This window comes from Apaloderma vittatum, unplaced genomic scaffold, assembly GCF_000703405.1.
Source record: "Apaloderma vittatum isolate BGI_N311 unplaced genomic scaffold, ASM70340v1 scaffold9657, whole genome shotgun sequence".
Lineage (NCBI taxonomy): Eukaryota > Metazoa > Chordata > Aves > Trogoniformes > Trogonidae > Apaloderma > Apaloderma vittatum.
Window position 1 is genome coordinate 19,057 of NW_009726743.1, and position 23,254 is coordinate 42,310.

Sequence of the window (23,254 nt, forward strand, 5' to 3'; positions counted from 1 at the left end):
TTGATCAATACTCTGTTTTTCTTGCCACACTTGCAAAGAGTGCTTACCCAGGTGCCTGACTTCAGCAGCTGACTCAGAGCAGTGCAAATCTGATTTCACTATCAGTCAGATCATTACCTTAATTTCAAACTAAGACTAAAAGCTTTGATGTGTAGATTTATTTTTCGTTTTTTTATATTCATTGCTCAGGTCCCTGTTCCATAAGCTGAGCTCAATGAGAGCTGCCAGCATTTAGCACCCCTGAAAACCAGGATGCTTCTTTCAGAGCCAAACCATGGATGTGGAGCCAAACACCAGGGATCAAATCTGAAGGTGTTGCTATGATGCATTGTTTAGCAAGTTCAATTGATCACAATAATATGCATCTGAATGCCTCCCATGATAAATGCTTACAATTATTTGCCCCAGATGCTACTGTTAACACCATAAATTCACTCGCAAACTTACGCTGAAGAATCATATTTTCATTAAGTATCTTGTGTTCTTAATCCTGTCAGCTGTAACAAACTGTGCGCTCATTCACTGCTTCATCATAATTAGCAGAGCTTCTACTGTCTTACCAGAACAGAAATTCAGAATACCTGTATGCGCATGCATTTTTGTACATATATATAAAATCTCAAATCTTGCTATATTTTGAAAGCAACCAACTGGATTTACAAGGTCAGCACCTTCCAGAGATAGAGACAGATATTTTGAAAGAAGTCTGGAGTAAAAAGTTAGATTAAATATATATCTGCTACATATAGATATGTCAGTGCATGTTAGTTATCTTTGATTACCAATTTAGTAACAAACATCTCATACAAATGTATAGCTAGTATATGAGTCATTTGCTGCTTAAGAGTTTTATAAAGGTGCCTTAAAATTGTATGCTGACGAGAAATAGTGGAGTTCCTTTTGGTTCTCTCAGGTTCTACTGTATTTTTCCAGGTTAATAGACGGTAATGTATTATCAAACTGACCTTCCTTCCAACCTAATGTTATCTTAATACCTCCAGAGCCTCTTTCACTGCCGAGTACTCATTTTCAAGGACAATATATTTTTATTCTTTGCAAAACAATTTAACACCTTCACCACAGAATAATTTATGCTTTCTTTTCCATCCCATTCCTGAGTACAACACTGAGTCTAAACTACAAAATTCACCTTGCTTAATAATTTTTTAGTGAGATGAAGAAGGCAAAATCATTAACAAATGTCCCACCAAGCCGCTTCTTCAATACGCATGGAACTCCAACCTTATGACGATTAGGAAAAGCTCATTTTCACCTTGGCAGCTGCATGGTTAAAAATCACAATCTCCCACCAGCTATTCTGCTTCCTTGTATGTCTCATTCACCTTTTTTATCTTCTGTTTTGGCTTGTAAGCTTTCTGAAGGAGAGATGAGGGTCTGCAGTATTCTTGTATGGTTTACAGCATTAAGTCGTCACAATTTTGTTGTGATTTCATTTCCACTGCAGTAAATATTTGAACAATGATAACACCACTGCAGGATAGGTAATCTATTATTTTCCAGTGCCATGTAGGGTTTCAGCTTAACACTTGGTTCTTAGCAGTTGCAACTAAGCTGCATTATGGGTACATCAATTACTGCTTAAGAGTCAAATCTCAGATATTACACATAAAGGGGCATTGATACTCTGTTGTGGATGGGAACACATCCTCTTTAGAAGAGAATGAATTTTCTGGATGTTTCAATTTACTAATTTGTTAATTAGTTAATGAATAGAGGTAAATTAAAATGGGTTATTATGGATGGCTGTGATCCCCTATCAGACTATTTGTTCTGACTGAAAAAGCAGTCTCACAGTACGACTGCCATCTCCTAATGTTCTCACTGTGAATCATCCCAGAGGTGGCCTGTGTTAAAAAAACTTACCGAAATGATCACTATGTCTCATTTTTCCTCAGAAGGCTACCACTAATTGTCATTTGCTTCTATACAATATTTCTATACTGCTTCTGGTAAAGTAGGTGGAACCATTTCTTCTGTGAGTTATCGCTTCCATGTCCATGAAAAATCAAGAGCAAGCTGTAGCCTTCCATCTCAGTGGAGACAGTAGCCATAGTGACAGAAGGCAATTAATGGAAAATTTCTCTCAAGCATATTTTATGCACAGTTCACACTTATTAGGTAAGCCTGTGAAAACGGTGGGAGATGGAACAGGCATTTCGCAAACCTCGTTCTAAGAACTATGAGAAGTGCACAATGAAGGTAAAAGTATGATGTGTGCATGGACACAGCATATTAGAGACAGGGAGGTAATGAAGGATGAACAATAGACAAGTGTGTGTACTGTAGGATACAGGAATGGAAGGAGCAGGAGGAATTTGGGATGTGAATGCCAGCAGCAGGGTGCTAGACAAAGCAGAAAGTAAACTGATGGATGTTGTTGGCTGCTCTGTTCTTCCCTGTATTTAACTGGTCGCACATATAGGATCCCTGTCCTGCTTCAGGCAGGCACAAAAAGCTTAGAGTATGTTGGTGAACCCTACTCCAAAGTCTAATATTTTAAAAATGGATGGCATTTTTTATATAAAACTGCTATTGTTCCTTTTGTTTCTTATGACAGTTCAAGTATGAAATTATTAATTCAGGTGTGAGTGCACACAATGCTCACATATATGTCCTGCCAGAAAGCAATTTCCAGAAAAAGGAAAAAGAAAAAAGGAAAGGAAAGGAAAGGAAAGGAAAGGAAAGGAAAGGAAAGGAAAGGAAAGGAAAGGAAAGGAAAAGGAAAAGGAAAGGAAAGGAAAGGAAAAGGAAAGGAAGAAAGAAAAGAAAAAAGGAAAGGAAAGGAAAGGAAAGGAAAAGGAAAAGGAAAGGAAAGGAAAGGAAAAGGAAAGGAAGAAAGAAAAGAAGAAAAGAAAAGAAAAGCTTAGTGTCAACTGTATGTATGAGTGTTTTTCAGAAATACAGTGAAATGACACAGTCATTAATTCCAATGGGGAATAGAATCAAAAGAAACCCACCTAAAGTTAAACCAAAAAACCCTCAAACAACCCTAGATACAAAAATGAAAGCAGGGCTCTTCGTCTAGTTTAATTCCTTCCACATTTACTATAATTACGAAGATACAAGTTCATGAAAAAACCCGAAATTGTCTTTATGAATCACTCAGGCAAAATCTGGGGCTGCTCACACTAACAGGAGACATCACTATAAATAAAATTGCCCTACCAGCAAAGTTAAGCATGGCTGGGCAAATGAAGTCAGTGTTTGTTTGAACTAGTGTGTCTTGATTTCATGAATTTTACAATGGGTATAGCAGGGAGAATGTGTATCTGTTCATAGGACAATAAACCAATTTGTAAAACAGAACAAGCTGTTACAATATTGGAAACAACACACTCAGTGCTATAACTGCAAAATATAATACTACTTTTTCTTACTTTATACTGGCAAAAGATTATATATTATTTTCCCAGTCAATATTCAGGAGAACGAATCACAGCATTTCCAAACTGGGGGTCCTTGACACCACGAAGAAATAAATTCTGAAAAGTTCTATTACTTTATGTCAATTGAAAACGAAACTTTTCACTGTCATTCCAAGAATATGTATATTATTATCCCACATGACAGATTGTAACATATTGTAACAGCATTGCTAGAATTCTCATGGCAAGAAGTATTCTGATTAACTGGGGACAGTGGAGGAGCTTTAGGGAATGAAAAATTCCGGTATCATGCAGTTAATATCACTAGAGTACAGTTACTAATGCTACTTCTAGGAATTACTTAATACGCTAGGGATAACTACTGTGAAATGCTTCTATGTGCTTCTATGTTGCTATATGATAAAGACCATAAAAAAAAGACCATATGATAAAGACCATAAAAAGAGAAGGCACTAACTCTGGTATTGCAATGACCATATCCATTTTCTTTCTTAGACTTCATTGTCCTCCTGGATTTATTGCAATGGCCTGCAGATTAAACGCTGAATACCGTAAAGCACTCACAGTTGAACTCATCTAAAAAGTGCTTTTGGAAAACAGTGGTATGCATGGTTCAACATTTATTCATACAGCTTCAGCTAGTTTTGAAAAGATTAGTGGTTCAGAAGGAGAATCTAGTCTAAAAACTGGAAATCGTGTTTTGGATTCTGAGGCAATCCTGGATTTATATAACAGCCAGTATAGATGTTTTTCTAGTGCAGTGTTGCTGATAACCACAGGTGGCACATTTTCTTCCAGCTATGTTCATCTGAGCTTGAAGGCAGAGGACAGCCTTTACTCTGCTAGAGCTGAGACCATCTGCCTTTATGCTCAGCTTTAAATTGTTGTAACAAGAAAGTGATCCACAGCACCAGAGATCCCTCAAAGCAGGCCTACCACAAGAGGACTGGGAATAGTGGAACTGATGATGTCATTTAAGTGACATGGAAACAGAGAAAAAAGCAAATACTAGCAGCAATGGAGGGAGAAACATAATGGTGTGGAGAAAACGCAGGATAAATCCTTCTGGTATTGGTGCCGCTTGTCCCACGTGCTGGCCAAGGAAGCTGAAAAGCATTTCTGTATTTACACAGCCTTTGCCTGTCAGTAGATAACCTTACAAAGAGAGTGTTCCCCAAAACTATTGTTCTCTATGTCTCAGCATTCAAAAAATGATGCCATCATTAAAATGAGTAATGTCAAAGATGAGGTTCAGGTCCAATTGCAAGACTTCTCTATGTACAGTGAAGAACTGTTTGCACATAACGATGCGCTTCTCCTCCACTGGAGTCAAGTCAGGTTCTACTGTAGATTATAATTAAATATTTTCCAACCTGGTTCTTACCCACACTCTACACTTCTTCTACCGCAGGATTCTCCCTCTCCCTCCGACTATGAAAAGAAGTAGAACAAATACTTGTCTGTATGGTTATTTTCGTGCAGTTAAAGAGAATGTGCAAAAGCAAGACTATTTAGGATGACTGATAATATATTCTTCTTTTTTTCACTTGCACAAATAGAATCCATTTGGGAAGGATGCTCTCGAGGCATAAAATAAAGATTTTGAATACCTAAGAAAGAGCCAGATGTGCTCAGATACCAACAAGACGTGAAAGAGATTAAAAGCTGTCGCCATTAAAAGAGAAATTAGTTACGTGAGCATTCTGCAATTTCCTTAAATTCCTCAATCTCCCAAACTAAAAATCAGACACACTGCCTAATTCAAATACAAAAATAGGAAGTGTGCCTTCACCTAATGGCAAATTAATACTGTTGCATCAAATTGACTGAAAAGTAAAGAGGTGAAAGAAAAAGGAATAAAAATTACATAAGTTTAATGTGATTTCTCTCTTTTCCAGCTAAATCAGGATGTAAAAGGGCATCTAATTCCATCACGGATAGCAATATAGTAGTAAGACTACAGTGCCTATCCCTAAAAACTGCTGTTGTAGGATACAAACAGAGGTCACAAAATGTAATGATGGCCCATGTCATTTCTAAGACTTGGGAGAACTTGCTGCCACTGAAAGAAATAGTAAAAATCTTGCTGAAGTCTGTTGAAGTGGATGCAGTTATACTGTACAAGGTATTATGCATCACTCTATTTGTCTGCGGGAGAGTTGGGGCTGCTTTCGCAGATGTAGGAAGGCTCTCTGGCACTGACTAAACACACCGACTCTCCCATTCCAGTCTTGGCTTAGAGAGGGATTCTTTCAAATGTCTTTTATGAAATCTATTATATATCCAAAAAGAAAACTTTCAAATTTGGAAAATGATAGATTAAGGGTTGTCTATGTGCATTTGATGTATTTGCATTGTGATACAGCCTTTATCAGGAGTACACTTCATATTTTATCATTTACTTTAGTATCTTTGTTCCACTTCCTCTTTTTTCCTGTATTTGGTCCGAGTCTTCCCCTCAGTCACATTTAAGATACACATGTGTGAGAGAAAGAAATAGAGCGAGTGAGGGAGGACCTGGTGTTGAATTCTATGACTAGTGCCATTCCTTCACTTAACGGGTAGAAAACCCAAATCAGGGCACGTCTGGCTTTTTCTGTCGACCCCAAATAAAGTCTGTTCAACACAGACTTCATAATGGAAGAAAATTAGCTCCTCATTCTAATGCACACATGTAAAATGAGATTGACATCTACATGTGGATATATTTCAGTGTGGAAAATCCACACTCCTGGAACCTGGCTGATCTCTGTAAAAGTGCTTGATGGCATGAAGTGCCTCGGTCACAGATCTCTAAGAATGTTTGATATGATGAAGTAATATTCTAGTTCATATCTTCCCTTGTTCCTACAAAGAAATGCATTTTTCTTTTGAAGTGGACTAAATTTTATATTTATTTTTATGTATATAAATATATATATTTGCACATAGAAATATTTCTTTTTACACAGATACACCTTCAGCACACCCACTCACAGACACATATACGTATAAAAGCACCTCCATTCAACATCTGCTATTTGTATTATCAACAACACAACGTTACTATCTATTTAACACTTTTAGAAATATCCAGATACCTGCACTACATATCACATGCACACCACTGTTTTATAATGGGTTATAAAATCTCTAATGGCCTTATAATCTCTAACAGATTGTGATTAGTATCGTACATTTGGAAGAGTGACATAGAATTGTATGACTCAGGCGAACCTCTGGCCTTGGAAAATGGTTATAAAAGGACCTGGGGTGCTGCATGGGCTCGAGGTCCACTGATATTGGGGTCACTGCTGGAGCACCAGCAAGGTTGCACCTCTATACCTATGCCTATATACACACTACTAACATGTGTGCAGCTTTACAAACTTTAAGAAAATTCTCATAATTTTAAGAAAATTCTCATCATTAGGAGCTCTGATAAATAGACACTCAAGAGATAGTTGGTAAAAATAGGTTATACAAAGAATGCGTTTCCTGACAATTTTTTTCTAGGTTGGGACTAGCTAGAAGAAATTGCCAGTTTGCAGTAATTTTGTTGGAATAGTTAATTTCAAAAAGTTCTAAGAATTGAAAGTTCTAAGAGTTGAAATTACACAACAAAAGCAGAATTACACAGCAAAGCAGAATTCATTACTCTTCTACCAAATAAAATGTTCAATGTATCACAATCCTGCACTCAGAACTGAACAGACTATCCAATGATAGTATTTACAACACTCTACAGTTAAAAATAAAAATCAGCTCTGCACCTTGGATGGAGTAGCATTTTTGACACGAACAATTGTTCAAGTGCAATTCTTCTTACTAATCCTCTTTCCCAAAACAATTCAGAATTATTTTTTAAGTAAGCAAGCACTGTAAACACTTGAATCTCTTATATAATAGTCAACTGCATTTCCTTTTGATGTAATCAGGTTTGGCCTAAAAAAAATACATAGTTTGTCTGAGATACAGAAAATAATTGAAATAGGTCAGACTAAACTGATTGCTGAAAACTGCCTACCAGAAAACAGAAAGCTTTTTCGAACTCTGAGTAATGATGCTGCCATTCTAACCTGTCTGGAAAATGACCGGAGGTAAGACAATAGTATACTTTACTTGTCTTGTCTCTGTTACAATAAACCCCCTCTAAAATAAAAAATCCTCTAAAATGATATAAAAAATATGAACATGTTAGTGTGGTACGTATTTTGGTATTATGTGTAGTACTGCAAGGCTGCATGAATTTCATGTGGAATCTACCCCCAAACCCATCTACTAATCAAACAAGGTTAAATACACGGGTGATTTCTGGTGCCAGCAACGAGGTTGGACGGGGAGCTGTGTCTGTGCTGTGGCTGGATGACACAGTTGCCTGAGGACACCCTGCCTGAGCCCACCAGGCTGCCTTGTGGCATGCAGACTTTTCTAGAGGCTTCAGCAGAAGAACATCAAGCAGGCTCCATCAAACAAGATGGTTACTGAGAGCTCTGGCTGAGGTACCCAACATCAGGGGAATAACATGTTAGTGATGGGAGAATGATTAATGCCACCCTGCGTGTCTAGCGCGTCTTTCATTCCCATGCCATTGTAATAATGTTTCTATTAGACTATAACCTGAACCTCTCCCTTACAAGACATGAAAGCACTGTCAGGTTCCCATTACTACCGCAATTTCTTCCCACCTCTTTCCGCTGCCTGCTTTCTCTGAATTGCCCCAGCACGAAACCACCAATCTTCCCTGCACTCTTTCAGTCCTTCACTGTGTTACAGACACCCTCACCTCAGCCCTGCCCGCATCTGTAGAGCTGATGCATTCTCAGGACTCAAAGGCATGATTTCAGGTCCATAATAATCAACTGCTGATAGCCTTTGCTTATTGAGACTTGGTTTTTTTTGTGTGTGTATGTACAGGTGGGATAGAAAAGATCATGAATAACAGAGCAGCAGCATAACTCAGCATGCTTCATGACTCACTATTAGGCTATGAATAAATTCTCAGGGAACAGACCTATCAAGAAAAGAAGAGGTGCCCCATATTATCTAACTTTTCCTCAGCAGTATCACAGGAGATGCTCAGTATAGCAAAGCAAATCTCAGTAAATACTGCATATGATGGTGCTGAATTTAATGCCAAAAAGATTAGTTGAATACAAAGAATTTTAATATGCTTTCATTAGGAGCTGAAGAAGAAAGCAGTACATCAAAAGGAGTGAAAATGCCCATGTTTAAAAGATCTGCACTCACACCACTGCTCTCACACCTTTCTCGCAGAGCGTCTTCTCCTCTTTCCTTTAGTACCTCGCCCTCCTCTCTCCCACCTCCTTCTACTTGCACACATATGCGTATAAACACCCACTCTCCAGCCACCTCTGAGCATAAAATTGCCGCCTTTTCTCCTTGTCTCCCTGCAGAAGAAAACCAAGCTGTCACATTTTCAGCTCCAGCAAATCCTAGTCCCGTCAGTTTTCTCCCAGTCGTGCACCCAGGCTCTGGAGATGCGACCCGCTTCTCCCCACTGCCACCTAGTCATCCCCTGAGACCCAGAGCTGAGACCTTGCAAGACCCCAGAGCTCCAGTCACCAAGAATTTGCCTAGCTCCTGCACACAGTCCTTGGGCATGATGAAGGAAGGTGTTCTGGGGCGCCTGGCTCGGCCATCACGGCACTGCTCCCTGTAGTAGCTACTGGAAGAGTAGATGAGCAGAAGCGAGTGCTGCGCCCTGCTGCTGCATGCACAGAGCATTCATTGGCAGCATTGCATCTCAAGCTCCAGCTCCATTCCCCGACCCAGAATCAATATCCCACTTTTATGTGACTGCTGGAGGGGAGAAGAGTTTTGCTGGGCAGAGAGAGCAAGGGCTGGATGAAATTTTCCTGGGGCTTCTAGCTTTTCATCAGAATTAACTTCATGCCTATCTACTCGTTTGAAATATGTTCTTTATGTTATTGAGAAATTTTCATTACAGGTTTTTAAACTAACAAGCCATTTTTCAAAATGTCAGAATCATCAATTACAATGAGGCAGTTGCATAAGTGCTGGAATAAACTTTGCTTTTCTTCCAAAGGCTATGTGAGCAGCTAAACAGGGTCAGATGCGAGGTGCATCCATACTAATATCTTAATTCCGGCAATAGGCAGTGAAATATGCTTTAGAAATAAACTTGTAACAAAATTGCCTGAAATGTCTCTGTAACCTCCATTAGCTAAAGGTTCACAATGCTCCTGGAACATGATTCATATGCCTGGGAATGTTTCTTCATCTCTAATGCAAATCTGGATATTTTTACCTTATACTATGCATCAAACGAGATGCTCAGAGCACTAACAAGAATTTGATCTACATGTGACTGAGCATAGATTTCTGTTCTAATGTATAGCACACAATTGGACAAATACAGTATGCATATACAGACTGAATACCTTAAGTTGAACTCCATTAGGCTTCTCTTCACTAACATTTGTGGTAGCTATGATGGGAGTTGCTAAGTGCAATAATTACTGGACTTTTTAAAGTTCTCAGTTGACTATTTCTCTTTTTGGTTTGGAAAAGTCAGGTACAGGGATGTTAACTAATTTGTTCAAGTAGAATAATTGCTAACTGTCAAGGAAGATATTTCCCATTCTAAATATACAGCACAAAATGTATCTCAAAAGTCATTACTCAATTTAGTTTTTTACTTTCAAAGGATTTAAAATGTACTTTAAATTTTAGCTTTAAAAGCTGTTGCCAAAAAGTAGTTAAAGGTAAATGATAAGCTGAATTTCTGAACTCTCAGACTTTAATATAGATACAGATTGTATTTGGTTGCACACATGTGGGGGCAGAGGTGATTATGCATTCTTAATCTATTTAATTTGCAATACAAAATGAAAAACCATCTGAAACTCAGCTAAATGTTTACTTCTTGTTTTGATAATTGAATAGTATAATAAAGCCCTGCATGCCAAAACAACAAAATTAAAAGAAAATTGAAGGTGACATGGCTGATGATACTGAAAAGTAGAGTTCTAGATTACGAACTTTGAAAGTGTAAAATTAAACTCTGACTTTCCCTGTCATCTCTTTATATAGGAAGAATCTCTTTCCCCCTTTCCAGATAATTTTCCTTGTAAGGAAATAAGATGTCATTATTTACTGAATGAAATAGTACATGAGAAGATGACGACTACTATTTTCAATGTATATTTTTGTGTGTTCATACAAATAGTCAAATCATGTGAGATAGATGTTAATTATATTTGATAGTGAAAAAGATATTTCTGCAACTGCAGCATTTCTGGCAGCCACTGAGTAAATTGCACACTGCTTACTCAACTGACAACTTGCAAAACTTACAAATATTGCTCTAACAAATGTGAGGATTATGACAATATATTTATCATCTCCCAGCCTATGTTAAATACCCTAACAGCAGAAAGTACACAATTTGTATGATGGAGATCAGATCAAAGAATGAATTTATGGGCTTCCAAGACTTGTCATACATACTTATTTTGTGTATGATAATATGAACAGTAAATTGAGATAAAAGTGTGTAAGTATGTGATAGCAGTCAGAAAAAATAATTTTACATCTCTTCTGCTTTTGTGTACTGCAATATGTCTGACATAGTTTTAGTATACTTGTCCATGCTTTTGGCCTTGGTGACCATGTTTTCCATGGAGTCAGACCTTGAATTAACAGGAAAGTGAGGCTGCATATACTTAAGTAGTTTGTGTTCCAAATAAAATACTCTCTCTGCTTTTTCACCTCTTTTATATTTTACTTTACCACGCTTCTTGATTTCTGTATGATGTCATCTCTGCTAAAGATATGGCACCTTTGAGCACCAAGAAATCTCCATTTACTCTTGCTGCAGAGACCTAGGCTGGCAGCTTAGGTTAAACAGAGCGTGTACGTCTTGTGCATATGGGCTGTGTTGCATTTGTCCATAAGAGACAAGACTGTTTATATTTTCATAGATCTGTATTTTCATAGATTGTATCTGCATTATCCCCTCTCTTCCCATCAGATCACTTCAGCTTTGGTTTCTGAGTTAAATAAAAACTGCAGTGAAAATCTGGTCAGAAGATAAAGAGTTGGATAAAAAAGGCAGTAAATGGTGCACACATGAGCTGGGCATGCTCAGTCCTCAGCCATCTCTAATCAAACATGGTCAACTTTTTGTAGTTGGTGCTGAAAATGTTGCTCAGTTGGCACAGTAAGTAACTCAGAACTTCACGTATTTAGGTGTCCAATATCTTAGTGTTTCAAGTAGTAAGTGTGTATTATCATTTTTAGGACTGATAAACATACATCAAAGTAGAGTGCCAACAAATGTGAATGTCATTCATAATGTAGTGCCATAAACTGTGCATGCTATGAGTTGTCTCCTGTGTATAAACATGAATTTTTTCAAAGCAAAACAAAAGATTACTGTTCTTTTCAGATTTCTGATGCATTTCTGTTTATTATCTGGACTTGAAAAAACCGAGTCTTCTGAAGAAGAGTCACTATAGGAAAGAAAACAAACTACATATATTATTCAACCCTAACATTGCTATATACTTTACAGGTACCATTAATACCTGAACCAAAATATCGTAAGTGCTGGAGATGAAAATGAATATATAATTATCAGTTTATGGTTGAACTCAACTATCAGACTTATAATGTTGCTCTTTGAATGGTTAAATGAGGAAAACTTATGCCTATTAGGTTTAAAAGTTTTTTTGCCATTTCTTTTAAGTGTTCATAAAACCACAAGTGTGAGCTTTGAATTAGGCTGAAAATTGTTGGAAAAGTATTATTATTACAGTAATGAATCAATCACTGCTTGATATAATAGTCGATAAAGAAAACCAAAGGTGTCTATTAACACACTCCTCTTAAGGCACTGAAGGAGGAACATGGTTGTTTAAGTAGACATCTAATTCATCTACAACAGCTTTGGGCATTTGAGTTGTTCATACAGGGCTTGCAGGAATGATATAGGACATAAAAGAGGTTGTGACCTCCGAGGCAGGAGGAAGCCAGGTGGGATCTCTGGCACTTTTAATGGCACTGGGCACCTATGTCTACAACTGAACCGCACCCCAAATTGTTGTCTGGAGGCAACCTTTTCCTCTCTATTAACACCATAATTGGGGATCTATGTTCCATAATGTGATGCTTTGAAGGAAATAAGGTACTAAAACTAAAGCTTGATATAGAAGATTCTCAAAGTTTCTAAATTATGGCAAACAATACAGCTAAAAACCATATATGGAGTGAGACACAATTGAGTCTTATTTGTACTAGTAATACAAAATCAGAATCATCTCATGAAGCAAGACAACATGTGAGGTGAAAACAAGAAGTTCCTAAGAATTTTTTTCTGGTTATTCCTGTGACTCGAATGTTTTCAGAAGCATTCTGAAATCCAAGTTGGATGCTCAGCTGTAATTGCTCTTTGTGTTTGTATAAATAATTTTAATAAAGATTTCAAGTGAATAGCCAAATGATAGGGCTAAAAAGAATCAATAGCTCTCTCTGTACCTCGAGGAATATTTATGCAAAGTAAAATGGTTTTAATAAGAAAGATTTGTATGTAGTGCTTAATGAATGCTCAGTAGCTTGACAGATAGGCAACATGGACTTAAGCTCTAACTCGGTATCAGGCAAAACAGATAGCGACATGGATTTTCTGCACTTCAGGGAGAACACAAGGTCATTGAATATCACAGCAGCCAATCAAAGAAATCTGACAAGATGCACACAGAGACCTCAGATCTAGACAGCAACAGCATGTGGTATCAAAAATAGGGATACTTTTTTTTTGTTTTTGTCTAGGCACATATGTGTCCTGGCTATCATTTGATGAGTACCTAACAATCTAGTGAGTACCAGAGGAATAAAAATATGAAGAAAGCACTAAAATAGGAACCTCACGGAGATTAGAATTCAGTGATTTTGTGCCAAAAGTGTAAACTTTTCACAGGTAAGAAGATAATTGCAGATATTACTGTGACCACTGTAGCAAGTTCATTTTATATAAAACCAATAGAAAAACAAAAAATGCAAAGGAAAATTAATATTAGAAAAAATAGTACAAGTACTAAAAATTTCTAGCAACCTAAGAGCTATCTTCTGGTCTATCTATTTACGTGTTGAGTTTGATGAATTGTCTAGATTGAAATATGAAAGAAAGGGAGATTAAAAAAAATAATCTTTCTATTATGAAGTTCTTCATTGATATTAATATTCCTAAAATGCAAGTACTATTTCTACTGTTACCACCAAGCATTCAAAACCACAAGTCATCCCTTCTCTCAGCTAAACTGACATTCTAAATACACGATATCAAATAAATAGTAAAATCGGCATTTTTTCTTTCTATTTGAAACCTTTCAAATACAATTTTCATACTTCAGAGATGTCCTCTGCAACTAGGGAAACACAAACTTTTATCTTCTAAAACTTAGGCTCAGATTTACATTAAATCCCCGTTATAAAAGAAATAATTAAGCTTTGTGCTCTGAAGAATTTTGGTTATACAGAGATTCAGGATAAAATAGCAACACTGCACCAATGTACTCCGGGAAGTTTCTCAAAAGTCAGAATTAATTTTACTCATATGTCTCTTGAACAGTTTTGTCATTAGTTATAAAAACTAACACTAGAGGCACTGTAGGCTCACTGCTGAAGGAGGTGAGTGCCCTGGTGACAGAGGATACAGAGAAGGCAGAGTTACTGAATGCCTTCTTTGCCTTTGTCTGCCTCTGTCTATACTGCTGGAGACTGTCCTCAGGAGCCCCAGAACCCTGAGGCCCCAGCGGAAGGCAAGATAAAGGAGGAGTTTGCCTTGGTTGATGAGGACTGGGTTAGGGATCAGTTCGGCAATCTGAACATCCACAAATCCCTGGGCCCTGATGGGATGTACCCGTGCGTGTTGAGGGAGCTGGTGGAAGTCACTGCATCATCTTTGGTAAGTCATGGGGAACAGGAGAGGTGCCTGAGGACTGGAGGAAAGCAAATGTCACTCCAGTCTTCTAAAAGGGCAAGAAGGAGGACCTGGCTAACTGCAGACCAGTCAGACCCATCTCCATCCCTGGAAAGGTGATGGAACATCTTATCCTCAGTGCTGTCTCTGGGCATATCAAGGACAAGAAGGTCATTATGAGCAGTCAACATGGTTTTACAACAGGCAAGTCATGTTTGACCAACCTAATAGCCTTTTATGAGGACACAACCAGGTGGAGAGATGATAGCAGTGCAGTGGACGTGGTTTATCTGGATTTCAGTAAAGCACTTGACACCATCTCCCATAGCATCCTCATAGCTAAACTGAAGAAGTGTGGTCCGGGTGATTGGGTAGTGAGGTGGATTGTGAATTCGTTGAAGGGAGGAAGTCAGAGAGCTGTGGTCAATGAAGGCCTGTATCTAGATGACCTTTCAAGGTCCCTTCCAACCCCTAACATTCTGTGATTCTGAGATTCTGTGACAAGACATATGAAAGCTTTTATGGTGAGAAATACAAAGTAGCTTGAATGGAGTGGGATGCTGTGTACTGCACAAATGAAAAAGAAAAAGTGAAATGTAGCCCCTAGATGGCCATTTGTCTCAGCTATGAACTAGCAGAGCATCTATTAGCTCCATTCTCATGTGGGATGTGAAGACCACAGCATCCACACTGTAGTTTCAATCTCAGTCTCCTCTCCTTGAAAAGCCAAATTAAATTGTGAAGTGAAAGAAGATTGCTATTAGAAAACCAGATTGAGATGTTACTAAGTGGTTTCTCCTGGTTTGGTTCACAAAAAGGAAAATATAACCAGTATCACCAGCGAAAGGAAGTGTAGATGCCATGGCTGAACAGAGAATGCAATGATTTTGGTTGTACATGTAAATATACTGTTCCTGCTGTGCTGGAGGGAGTAAATGTAACACAAATCCACACTGGCCTAACATGAGTGGGAGAAATTACCAGTCCCCATAATGCTTGAAATATTTTTTGTTACTGCTGTTAGATACTCTCCAAACATTTAATTTTCCTTCTCTTAAATTAATGGGATTAACAGCAACATCTGAAGAGAGCTTTGGTCTTAGCTAATTTGAAACAGGAAGACAAAAGGCGACTGCTGCTGCAGATGAAACATCCTAGCACCCAAACAAAGCCAGGGTGTTAAAGGAGGCCGATAACATGAGCTGGTTTTAGGTATGCTGCTCCACTCACACACCTGCATAACCCTGCAGCTGCAAGACTTGGCACTTGACGAGGCCTTGGTATATGTTAAAAGAGTGTTTTAGTCTGGAGATGCGTAAGGATAATGAAAAGATATTCCTTCTTCATCAGTCCAATGAGAAGCACAATCTCCTGTGTTCCTAATGCCATGCCTTAATTTTGGGAGGCAAATTTTCCTGGTGCCACTGGATGAGGTGGTGTCAGGCAGGTGAGCTAGTTAAATTTCAGCCAGCTTCTGGTATTTTGCAAATGAAGTCCTACGTTATGTGGGTCACAAGTTCTTCACTGAGCTCTTGATCAGTGAACCGCTCGAGATGCCAGCTGAGGTAAACAGTTAGCTACCAGGAGGAGGGAATATTATGAAAAAAAGTATTGTATGATGGGTCTTGACTGATAGCACGTGACAGAGACTTGACCCATTCAGAAAAGAAGATAGGTGCAGTGGTGTGTGGTCATGATACACTGGGTCCTTTACTGACATTCTGATAGTATTCCCATTACCAGATGACTATCATAACTTTATTTATTATTTTTTATTTTTAAATTTTTAACATCTTTGCTTCTTTGGATTGAAAGCATTCCTCGTGCATATATAGTTCACCTTATCTGGTGTTGCTGAAACTGGACAGCTTGCACCTCATCCGATCTGACATTAGGTGGACAAACAGAGAACAGAAATAAAGAACTCTCGTCATTTGTAAAAACGCATCCTTTTGCAGATGCCCCTATTCCTTCTGTCTTGAGCACTCTACTTTGTACAGAGGCTGTGAGATATTGTCCTTACTGTGCAAAAATATGCATGAATGATTACTAGGTGATTATTCTCTAAGCTTAGTGACATTGTAGGGTCAACCACCTGATAATGACTTCAGTTTTGCTCTTATTCAAGTGAATAACATAATTTATGATTGTGCAGGTCAACAAGTGTGCAATGCTTGCAACTTGCTTACATTCTGGAAAAATTCATCATATGCAGAAGATTGTTATGGGTCTTGATAGTAGACCCACAAACTGCAGCAAGGCCATGTGTCACTCCTTCCAGTATTTCTAACAGTTAGGTCATTCCCATTAGAGATCTCTTAGATGCAGCAGAAATTTTGAGTGTTAGATGTGGGACTGACCTCTAGACTCAAGATCACTAATCTCTAGGCTTCATCTTAATGCTGTAACCTAGAAGTGGTAAATGTCTACTCATACGTGTAGTAAGTGCAGACATCTGTCTTGTAGGCATCTATATCTGTTAGCTCAATAGGTTACCTAACACAGTGAGGCTACCATTCCTGAGAGAATAGCATCTAAAAAAGGCCAAGTCTGCATTATTTTCAGACAATTTAGAATTCTGGAGTGGCCAAATATGCCTGGCTGAGGAAGTCAAAGACCATGCTTTCAATTTCTTGATTCACACTGCAGAGCTATGAAAATTCATCACAGATGTATATACATTTCTGGAAAGTTCAACTTGCAATAACTAGAGCTATTCATCAAGTCAGAAGCATCATCAACAGATGCAATTAACCGTTTGTGCACCATGTCTTTGAGCTGTTTCCTGGAAACTTTCACCAAAGGAACTGGAACTTGCTGAAATGCGCAGAATGAGAATCTTTCCCACTCTTGATTATGTGGGAGTGTTTCAGTTTATCTGGTCCATTGAATAACCTTGAGAACTGTAGGAAAGTTTTTTGCCTTTGCAGCTTGAGCTTTTATCTGACTCAGCCGCAGGCCTAAATCTTTGTTTGTCTTAGAACAGCAGTCATTCAAAATCACTCACTGTATAAAAATCTTTTCATGTAGATGCAGTCTTTCACCAGTGACGTTCACTTAGCATTTTAATGGGATATAGGGGCATCTTAAAAGCAGGCAGTTTTCTATTGGCAGCGGGAGCCTTCAGAGAAGACAAAGCAATGTAACTCTCAGGTATCAGCTCCTAGGCTGTCCTTAGGTGGACAGAGATGCTGTGGAGTGTAATGTTCGTCTCCAGCAGCTTGATTGAACTTCAAATGTTAAAACATGTCCTAGAAAGGCATTTGCAGTATTATTAACAGCCATTAGCTCACAGATGTTAGATTTACACGAGGGAATAATAACCCTTAGGAATTCTGAAACATCTGGCAAATGGGATCAGGACTGCAATTTTGGCTGTTTTCAACTTAACCACTGTGGTGTGGTTCCTCTGAGTCTGCTTGTGAGGTTTGTTGTGGGTCTGGGACAATTGTACTACCTGTTAGTGTCCAGTACTGTGTAGTGGTGGTGGATCACCTCAGATATCTCTTGCAGCATCTCAGTGCACTAGGGCTGTCTCACTGCTTTAATTGTTTCATAGCATCGCAGCAATGCCAAGTCACTGTCAGGAAGCTGTTCTAAGGGATGAAATCCAGTATCACTTCATTTAGAAACCTGCAGGTGAAACCACTGTGTTGTGAGCATGTTAAAGTGTGTCTATAACATCTTACATAGATTCCCCTTCTCTTTGAACAGCATTTGTGTTTGGCCTCTAACTTAGATTTTGAGTTGAGGAGTAAACCAAAGCTACAATATTAGTTTTCTATGAGCTAGTTTATTTAACAGTTAGGATAAAGTACAGCACTGGTGTCTTCAGCCTACGGCCAAGGTCAGGTAAGGTGAAGGAAAGAATGTCTTTTTTTTCCCCTTTTCCTCATATTTAATGCAGATCTGAAGCACTAGGTTTGTGTTCACCACTTGGCCAAAGAAAAATATCTGTCCTTATGAGGGAAAGGCTCCAGAGCTGTGTTACAGTTGGAAGCATCAGCATCTATGGTTATCCCCTTACACTCAGGTTGCTTCACAGATTATAGTGCCATTGTCATCAAGATTTCTACTGTGATGCCCCACTGTCACAATATGATGTTCTGATAATTTATCAAAGCCTACTATATCTGTGATTATAGCTGGACTGCACATAAATTGCACACCACCACACTGTTTGTGTTCATCATCCAGTGATGCCTATCTAACAAACAGAAGGTACATATGTAGTTTCAGACAGTTTTAAATCATAAGATTTTAACAGCTTTATGAAACTGGGAGGCTTTCACATCTCCAGCTAATTAGATTGTAAAATGGCTGAATAGGGAGAGAAATCCTACTTTAGGAAGTGTGAAAATGACAAGATATCATGAAATACAAGCACTTTGCTGAACAGTGCTTTTCTAAATATTTTGACCTTAAATATATTTTTAGTTTACCATTATCATATTTAGAAATCACTTCAAATATTCATAAAAAGCATGAGAGATTCTACAATCATTAGCTTGAGATTCTCCAATTTTTACATCAGAACTCTGTCACTCTCCTCAAAAATGAAGACATTTGAGGCCAGAATTTATTTTGAGATGTAATTTTGTACATATCAGGCTCACAAAATTATAGTGATCATATATTTGAATGTACATTTCTGTGTTGCATTCTTGAATTAATTACCTTACAGTCTTGCATAATTGAATTACCTCATAAGAAATCAATGTTATTTCTATGCATTTTAAAGTATATTTTTGCTACGTATTCTCATCATAATCCATGACAATAATCACCATCAATAGTATTGTGACTCTCATATTCAATTTCAACATCAAAATATAAGGAAGTTGCAAGCATTCTCTCTTTTTCAGTGACAAAACTCCATATGAGCAAGTTCACCAATAATCAGCCCACACTTCAGATGGATTAGCAAGTAACTGCATTTGAGTGCTGGATCTAAGAATGCTGAACCATGACAAACAAGGAAAATCTCTCACACAGTGTATTAAGTAATATGAAAATATTAGAAAAAATGAAGTTCATGTTACCAAAACCTCCTGAACTTTAGGAAGTCTGTTGTATCCTTTGTTCATTTAATCAGTTGCTTTAATTTTCCCTTTGGGAAACAAATTGCATTAACTTAGAATGGCAACAAGACTTAAGAAATAAAAAGCTGTTAGAGTAATTTTTGTTTTTATAAAACCAATGCCAACAATCCATAATCTATTTCCTTCTTACATTCAACTTCTGTATATTAAATTATCTATTTACCTATTTGGCATCAGAAACATCAGGCTGGCCGTAACAGGAGACTTGAGGTAAACTGCATTTTTTTAAACATAATGTTTTTCACAAGCCTCACACTTCCTACTTGACAAGTCCTGGAGAGTCCTACACAACAAACTACAGTTCAAGGTGATTCATTCTGACAGCTCATTCCTTTGCTACAATGAAAGAAAGATGAAAGGAAATTTCCAGAAAAATCATTTGGGGCTATTCCTCCTCCAATATTTGTGCTGGTGTGTGTTTATGTGTCTGCCTCCTGTACTGTAACACTTGGAAAGGTTCCTGCTCTGCTGCTGTGGTCCATCCACAGTGATCTCTCACAGGCTAGGAAATTCTCTTTATCTTCACAGTGACCCTGGCCACCATGAACTTGGTTTTCTGCAGAGACAACACAAATTCCAAACCAGTATTTCTTCTATAAAGTCTTGGTGAAAAATGGAAAGAAAAATTATGCACATGTCCCAGTACTAATGTGGAGCCTGACTATGATCTGAGGAAAAAGGACTGCTGGAGAGAGACAGTTCACAGTGACAGGGCTGCATGAACACAGGACTACAGCCACTGGTAACCAGTTTCTCCAGAAGAAATCCTAACTGGATCTAAAGAACAACAATCTTCACCATGAAAGTGGCTAAGTATTGAGACAGGAGCCGACACAGGATGTGAGATCTCTGTCGTATGACATTTTCTAAACTCCCATGGATGAAACCCTGAGCAACTTGATCCAACCACAAAGTTAGTCTTGCTTTGAGCAGAAGGTTAGTGACTGGAGGTCCCTGCAAACTGAAACTACTCTATTATCATCTGATTGTCTTCTCCTACAGGAGATAACAACTAGCTTGGAAACTGAGTTCATCTTCCTCCAAAAGTGTTTCATTTATACATAGACATAATGTGACCCTGCAAACCTTTAAGACAGTGAGTGGTTTGCAAGCTTTATCAGTCTGTGGGCATGGAAATATTTCCAGTGGTGGTCTAGATCTTAAGAGCAGCTTTAAATCTCTTCAGAAGAAGTTTCTTTTATTTAGTTAGCTTTCACAGATTCTTTATTAGCAGGCCACAGATGCCTACGTGTCCATATGCCACACTGAAAACTCTTGTTTTGATGCTTCTAATGAGAACAATGTTGGATCAGACTCGACTTTGATTATTTTGCAAAAACATCCTCTCTAAAGAAATAAATTTGCACTTAGTAGTCTTCACTCTCTCTGCCTATCTCTTTTTCTTTCCGTGCACAGACTCCCCTTGAGTAAACAGCCTATAAAGCAAAGAAAATCATATCCCATTTTATGTAAGAGAATGCAGAGATCTTTTCTCCCTTGAAATGTTGTGAAATGGGAAAAATAAGCTACTTGACTTCGTTAGAAAGAAATATTATAGGAAAATTTTAACTGAGAAGCTTATCTTTTCTTACAGAGTCACTGTTTTACACATTGACATAGAAAGTCACGGAGAAATGTAAGGTTTTGTAGAGAGTCCGAGACTTGGAAAGCTCATTCTACTTCACATATAAAAAAACCCAGAAGAACTGTCTTAATTACCTGTTTCCATTTTCCCATCTTGTGCTGCAGGCCCATCAGGAATTACACTCTTCACCTGGAGAAACTCATCCGGCTCATCCCCACCAATGATGGTAAATCCAAAACCCATGTTGCTTTTCTTAAGAGTTGTGCTGAGGAAAGTCCCCTTCAGTTGTGATGCATCACGGGTGAAGAGTGGTTTTTCTACATCAGTCAAACAAACAAGAAGGACAAAAGTTCTGATCTAGTAATGACACAGCGGGTCCAGCAGATAACAATATTGGCTGACAGAATGTGACAGTGAACAAAAATCAAGGAAATAAAGAGTGCAGGCATTCAAGGAAAAATAAGTGTGAGTTATTGGATTAATATAAAGCTTAAAATGTATTTCTTATCTATGGCAGCCGTAAGTGGGGAATTATAAATAATCTTTCATATTAGAAATACATTTAGAAGTTGCTATCATGTAGCTAAAATAATTACAACTATCAAAATGATCTGTGAGGTAATCTTAAAACCTCTTTCCTAACCCACAAATTCAGCTTTGTCTACAAAGAAATACATCCTCCATAATTTCCCTCCCAACCACAATAAGGAAAAAATCCCCTGAATATCTTATTCCATTTGTTAACAGGTAGTGCTGAATATCAGGTGAGCTTTTATCTCCAAACACGCAGGGTTTTGGCATCCAACAAGCGACACATGGTAACTGCTGTGCACCCTTCAGGTCCCCCCTCCGCATGCCTCGGTGTGGGGTGTGGTTGGCGGGGGCTTGCCACACCTCTCTCCTGTGCTGCACTCCGTGAGGAAGGGTGGAAGGAAGGTGCAAGTGTTGTGACTCCGACTGCTCTTGCTACGCCAATGGTGGTGGGGCTGGGCTGGCTGCTGGCCATGCCGAGGACATACCGTGCAGCCTGTGCGTCCCCGCGGGGTCGCGCCGGCACTGGGACAGGTCATTCACGCTGCGGGACCTCTTGGGAACGAGGCGCAGGTGGGCGAATTTGGGTCTAGGTAAGGTTGATGAGGAGCTTTCTACTGTTACAAAGGAGAACAGGCCTCATTTTCTGGCTATAACCTTATGTTAAAACGTATTTGTCTCTACCAATACTATGTGCTGCTCATACAGATCATTTTAAGCACATTAATTTTTATGTTACCAAGAGGCTGTATTCTTGTAAACTCCTAGAACACAGTGCTTGAGGCTTTTAACTTAATTGATGCTTGCTAGATGAGCTAGCTTAGAAACATACCAAACATCAATTAACGGTAATTTAGAGAAAGTACAATTAATTATTTCAGTGTTGCCAACCTTGGGTGCTCAAGAGAGAGTCATACATTACCAAGAATAGAATTTATGTTTTTATTTAGAAAATTACTTCAGGGCTCTTATTGTGCGTTCTGTTTCTCAGCCTTTAGGAAATGCTAGGGCCAACTTTTCTGTCTTTTCTCTGCACCTCTGAAGGTCAAAGTATTTTAGGTGGCTCGTGAGTCCCGCAACTCTGGGAGCTCAGACATTTAGGGAAGAGAAATGTTAGGAGATATGTGATAACATTGTGAGAACTGGCAACGCTACTCTTTTAATCAGACTATGATGGAATCATTGTCACATAAACAGGAGAGCAGGATCTTTCATCTTAACTGAGATAGCTGACACAGTACTGTACCTCGGAAACCTTGGGCCTGCATAGGCTTTGTTCCAAGTTCTGCGTTGGGCATGTTATGCTGCTGTAGCTTCCTTTTTGCTTCTAGGACAGGGTTTTCAAATTGTGTTCTTCTATTTATGTGGCTGGAAAAAATTTGGTTTTGATTAAAAACTGGGTTCAGTTGGGGAAAATGATCATTTTCACAGTAGGATGCTGTATGTGACTTCAGTGTGTGTGTTAGAGAGTGAAACCGGTACGAATCCCCAACGGGCCTGAGCTGTCCCTTATGCTCTACACAATGTTGCCGGGGACAAGAAATGCACAACCTAGAGCGTTGCATAATGAACAGCACTGAGACGTGTCCTATGCTTTTGGTATGCTGAGCTCTGGTACTCACAAACGGTTTTGATCTATAGGTCCACCTACTAAACAGCAGTCCTGCGGAAGTAAGCTGCAATG

General features: G+C 38.6%; 1 protein-coding gene across 1 annotated transcript in view; it reads right to left on the reverse strand.

The window, feature by feature from the left end:
* Window positions 1-23,254, reverse strand: part of LOC104276922 (membrane-associated guanylate kinase, WW and PDZ domain-containing protein 2-like) — a gene marked incomplete at both ends in the record, with an annotated part of 38,328 nt that overhangs the window by 8,743 nt on the left and 6,331 nt on the right. The window contains 2 exons of the mRNA XM_009873396.1: window positions 21,174-21,356; window positions 22,817-22,938. Of these exons, the coding sequence (XP_009871698.1) occupies window positions 21,174-21,356; window positions 22,817-22,938 (305 nt within the window). The remainder of the gene's footprint in view (window positions 1-21,173; window positions 21,357-22,816; window positions 22,939-23,254) is intronic.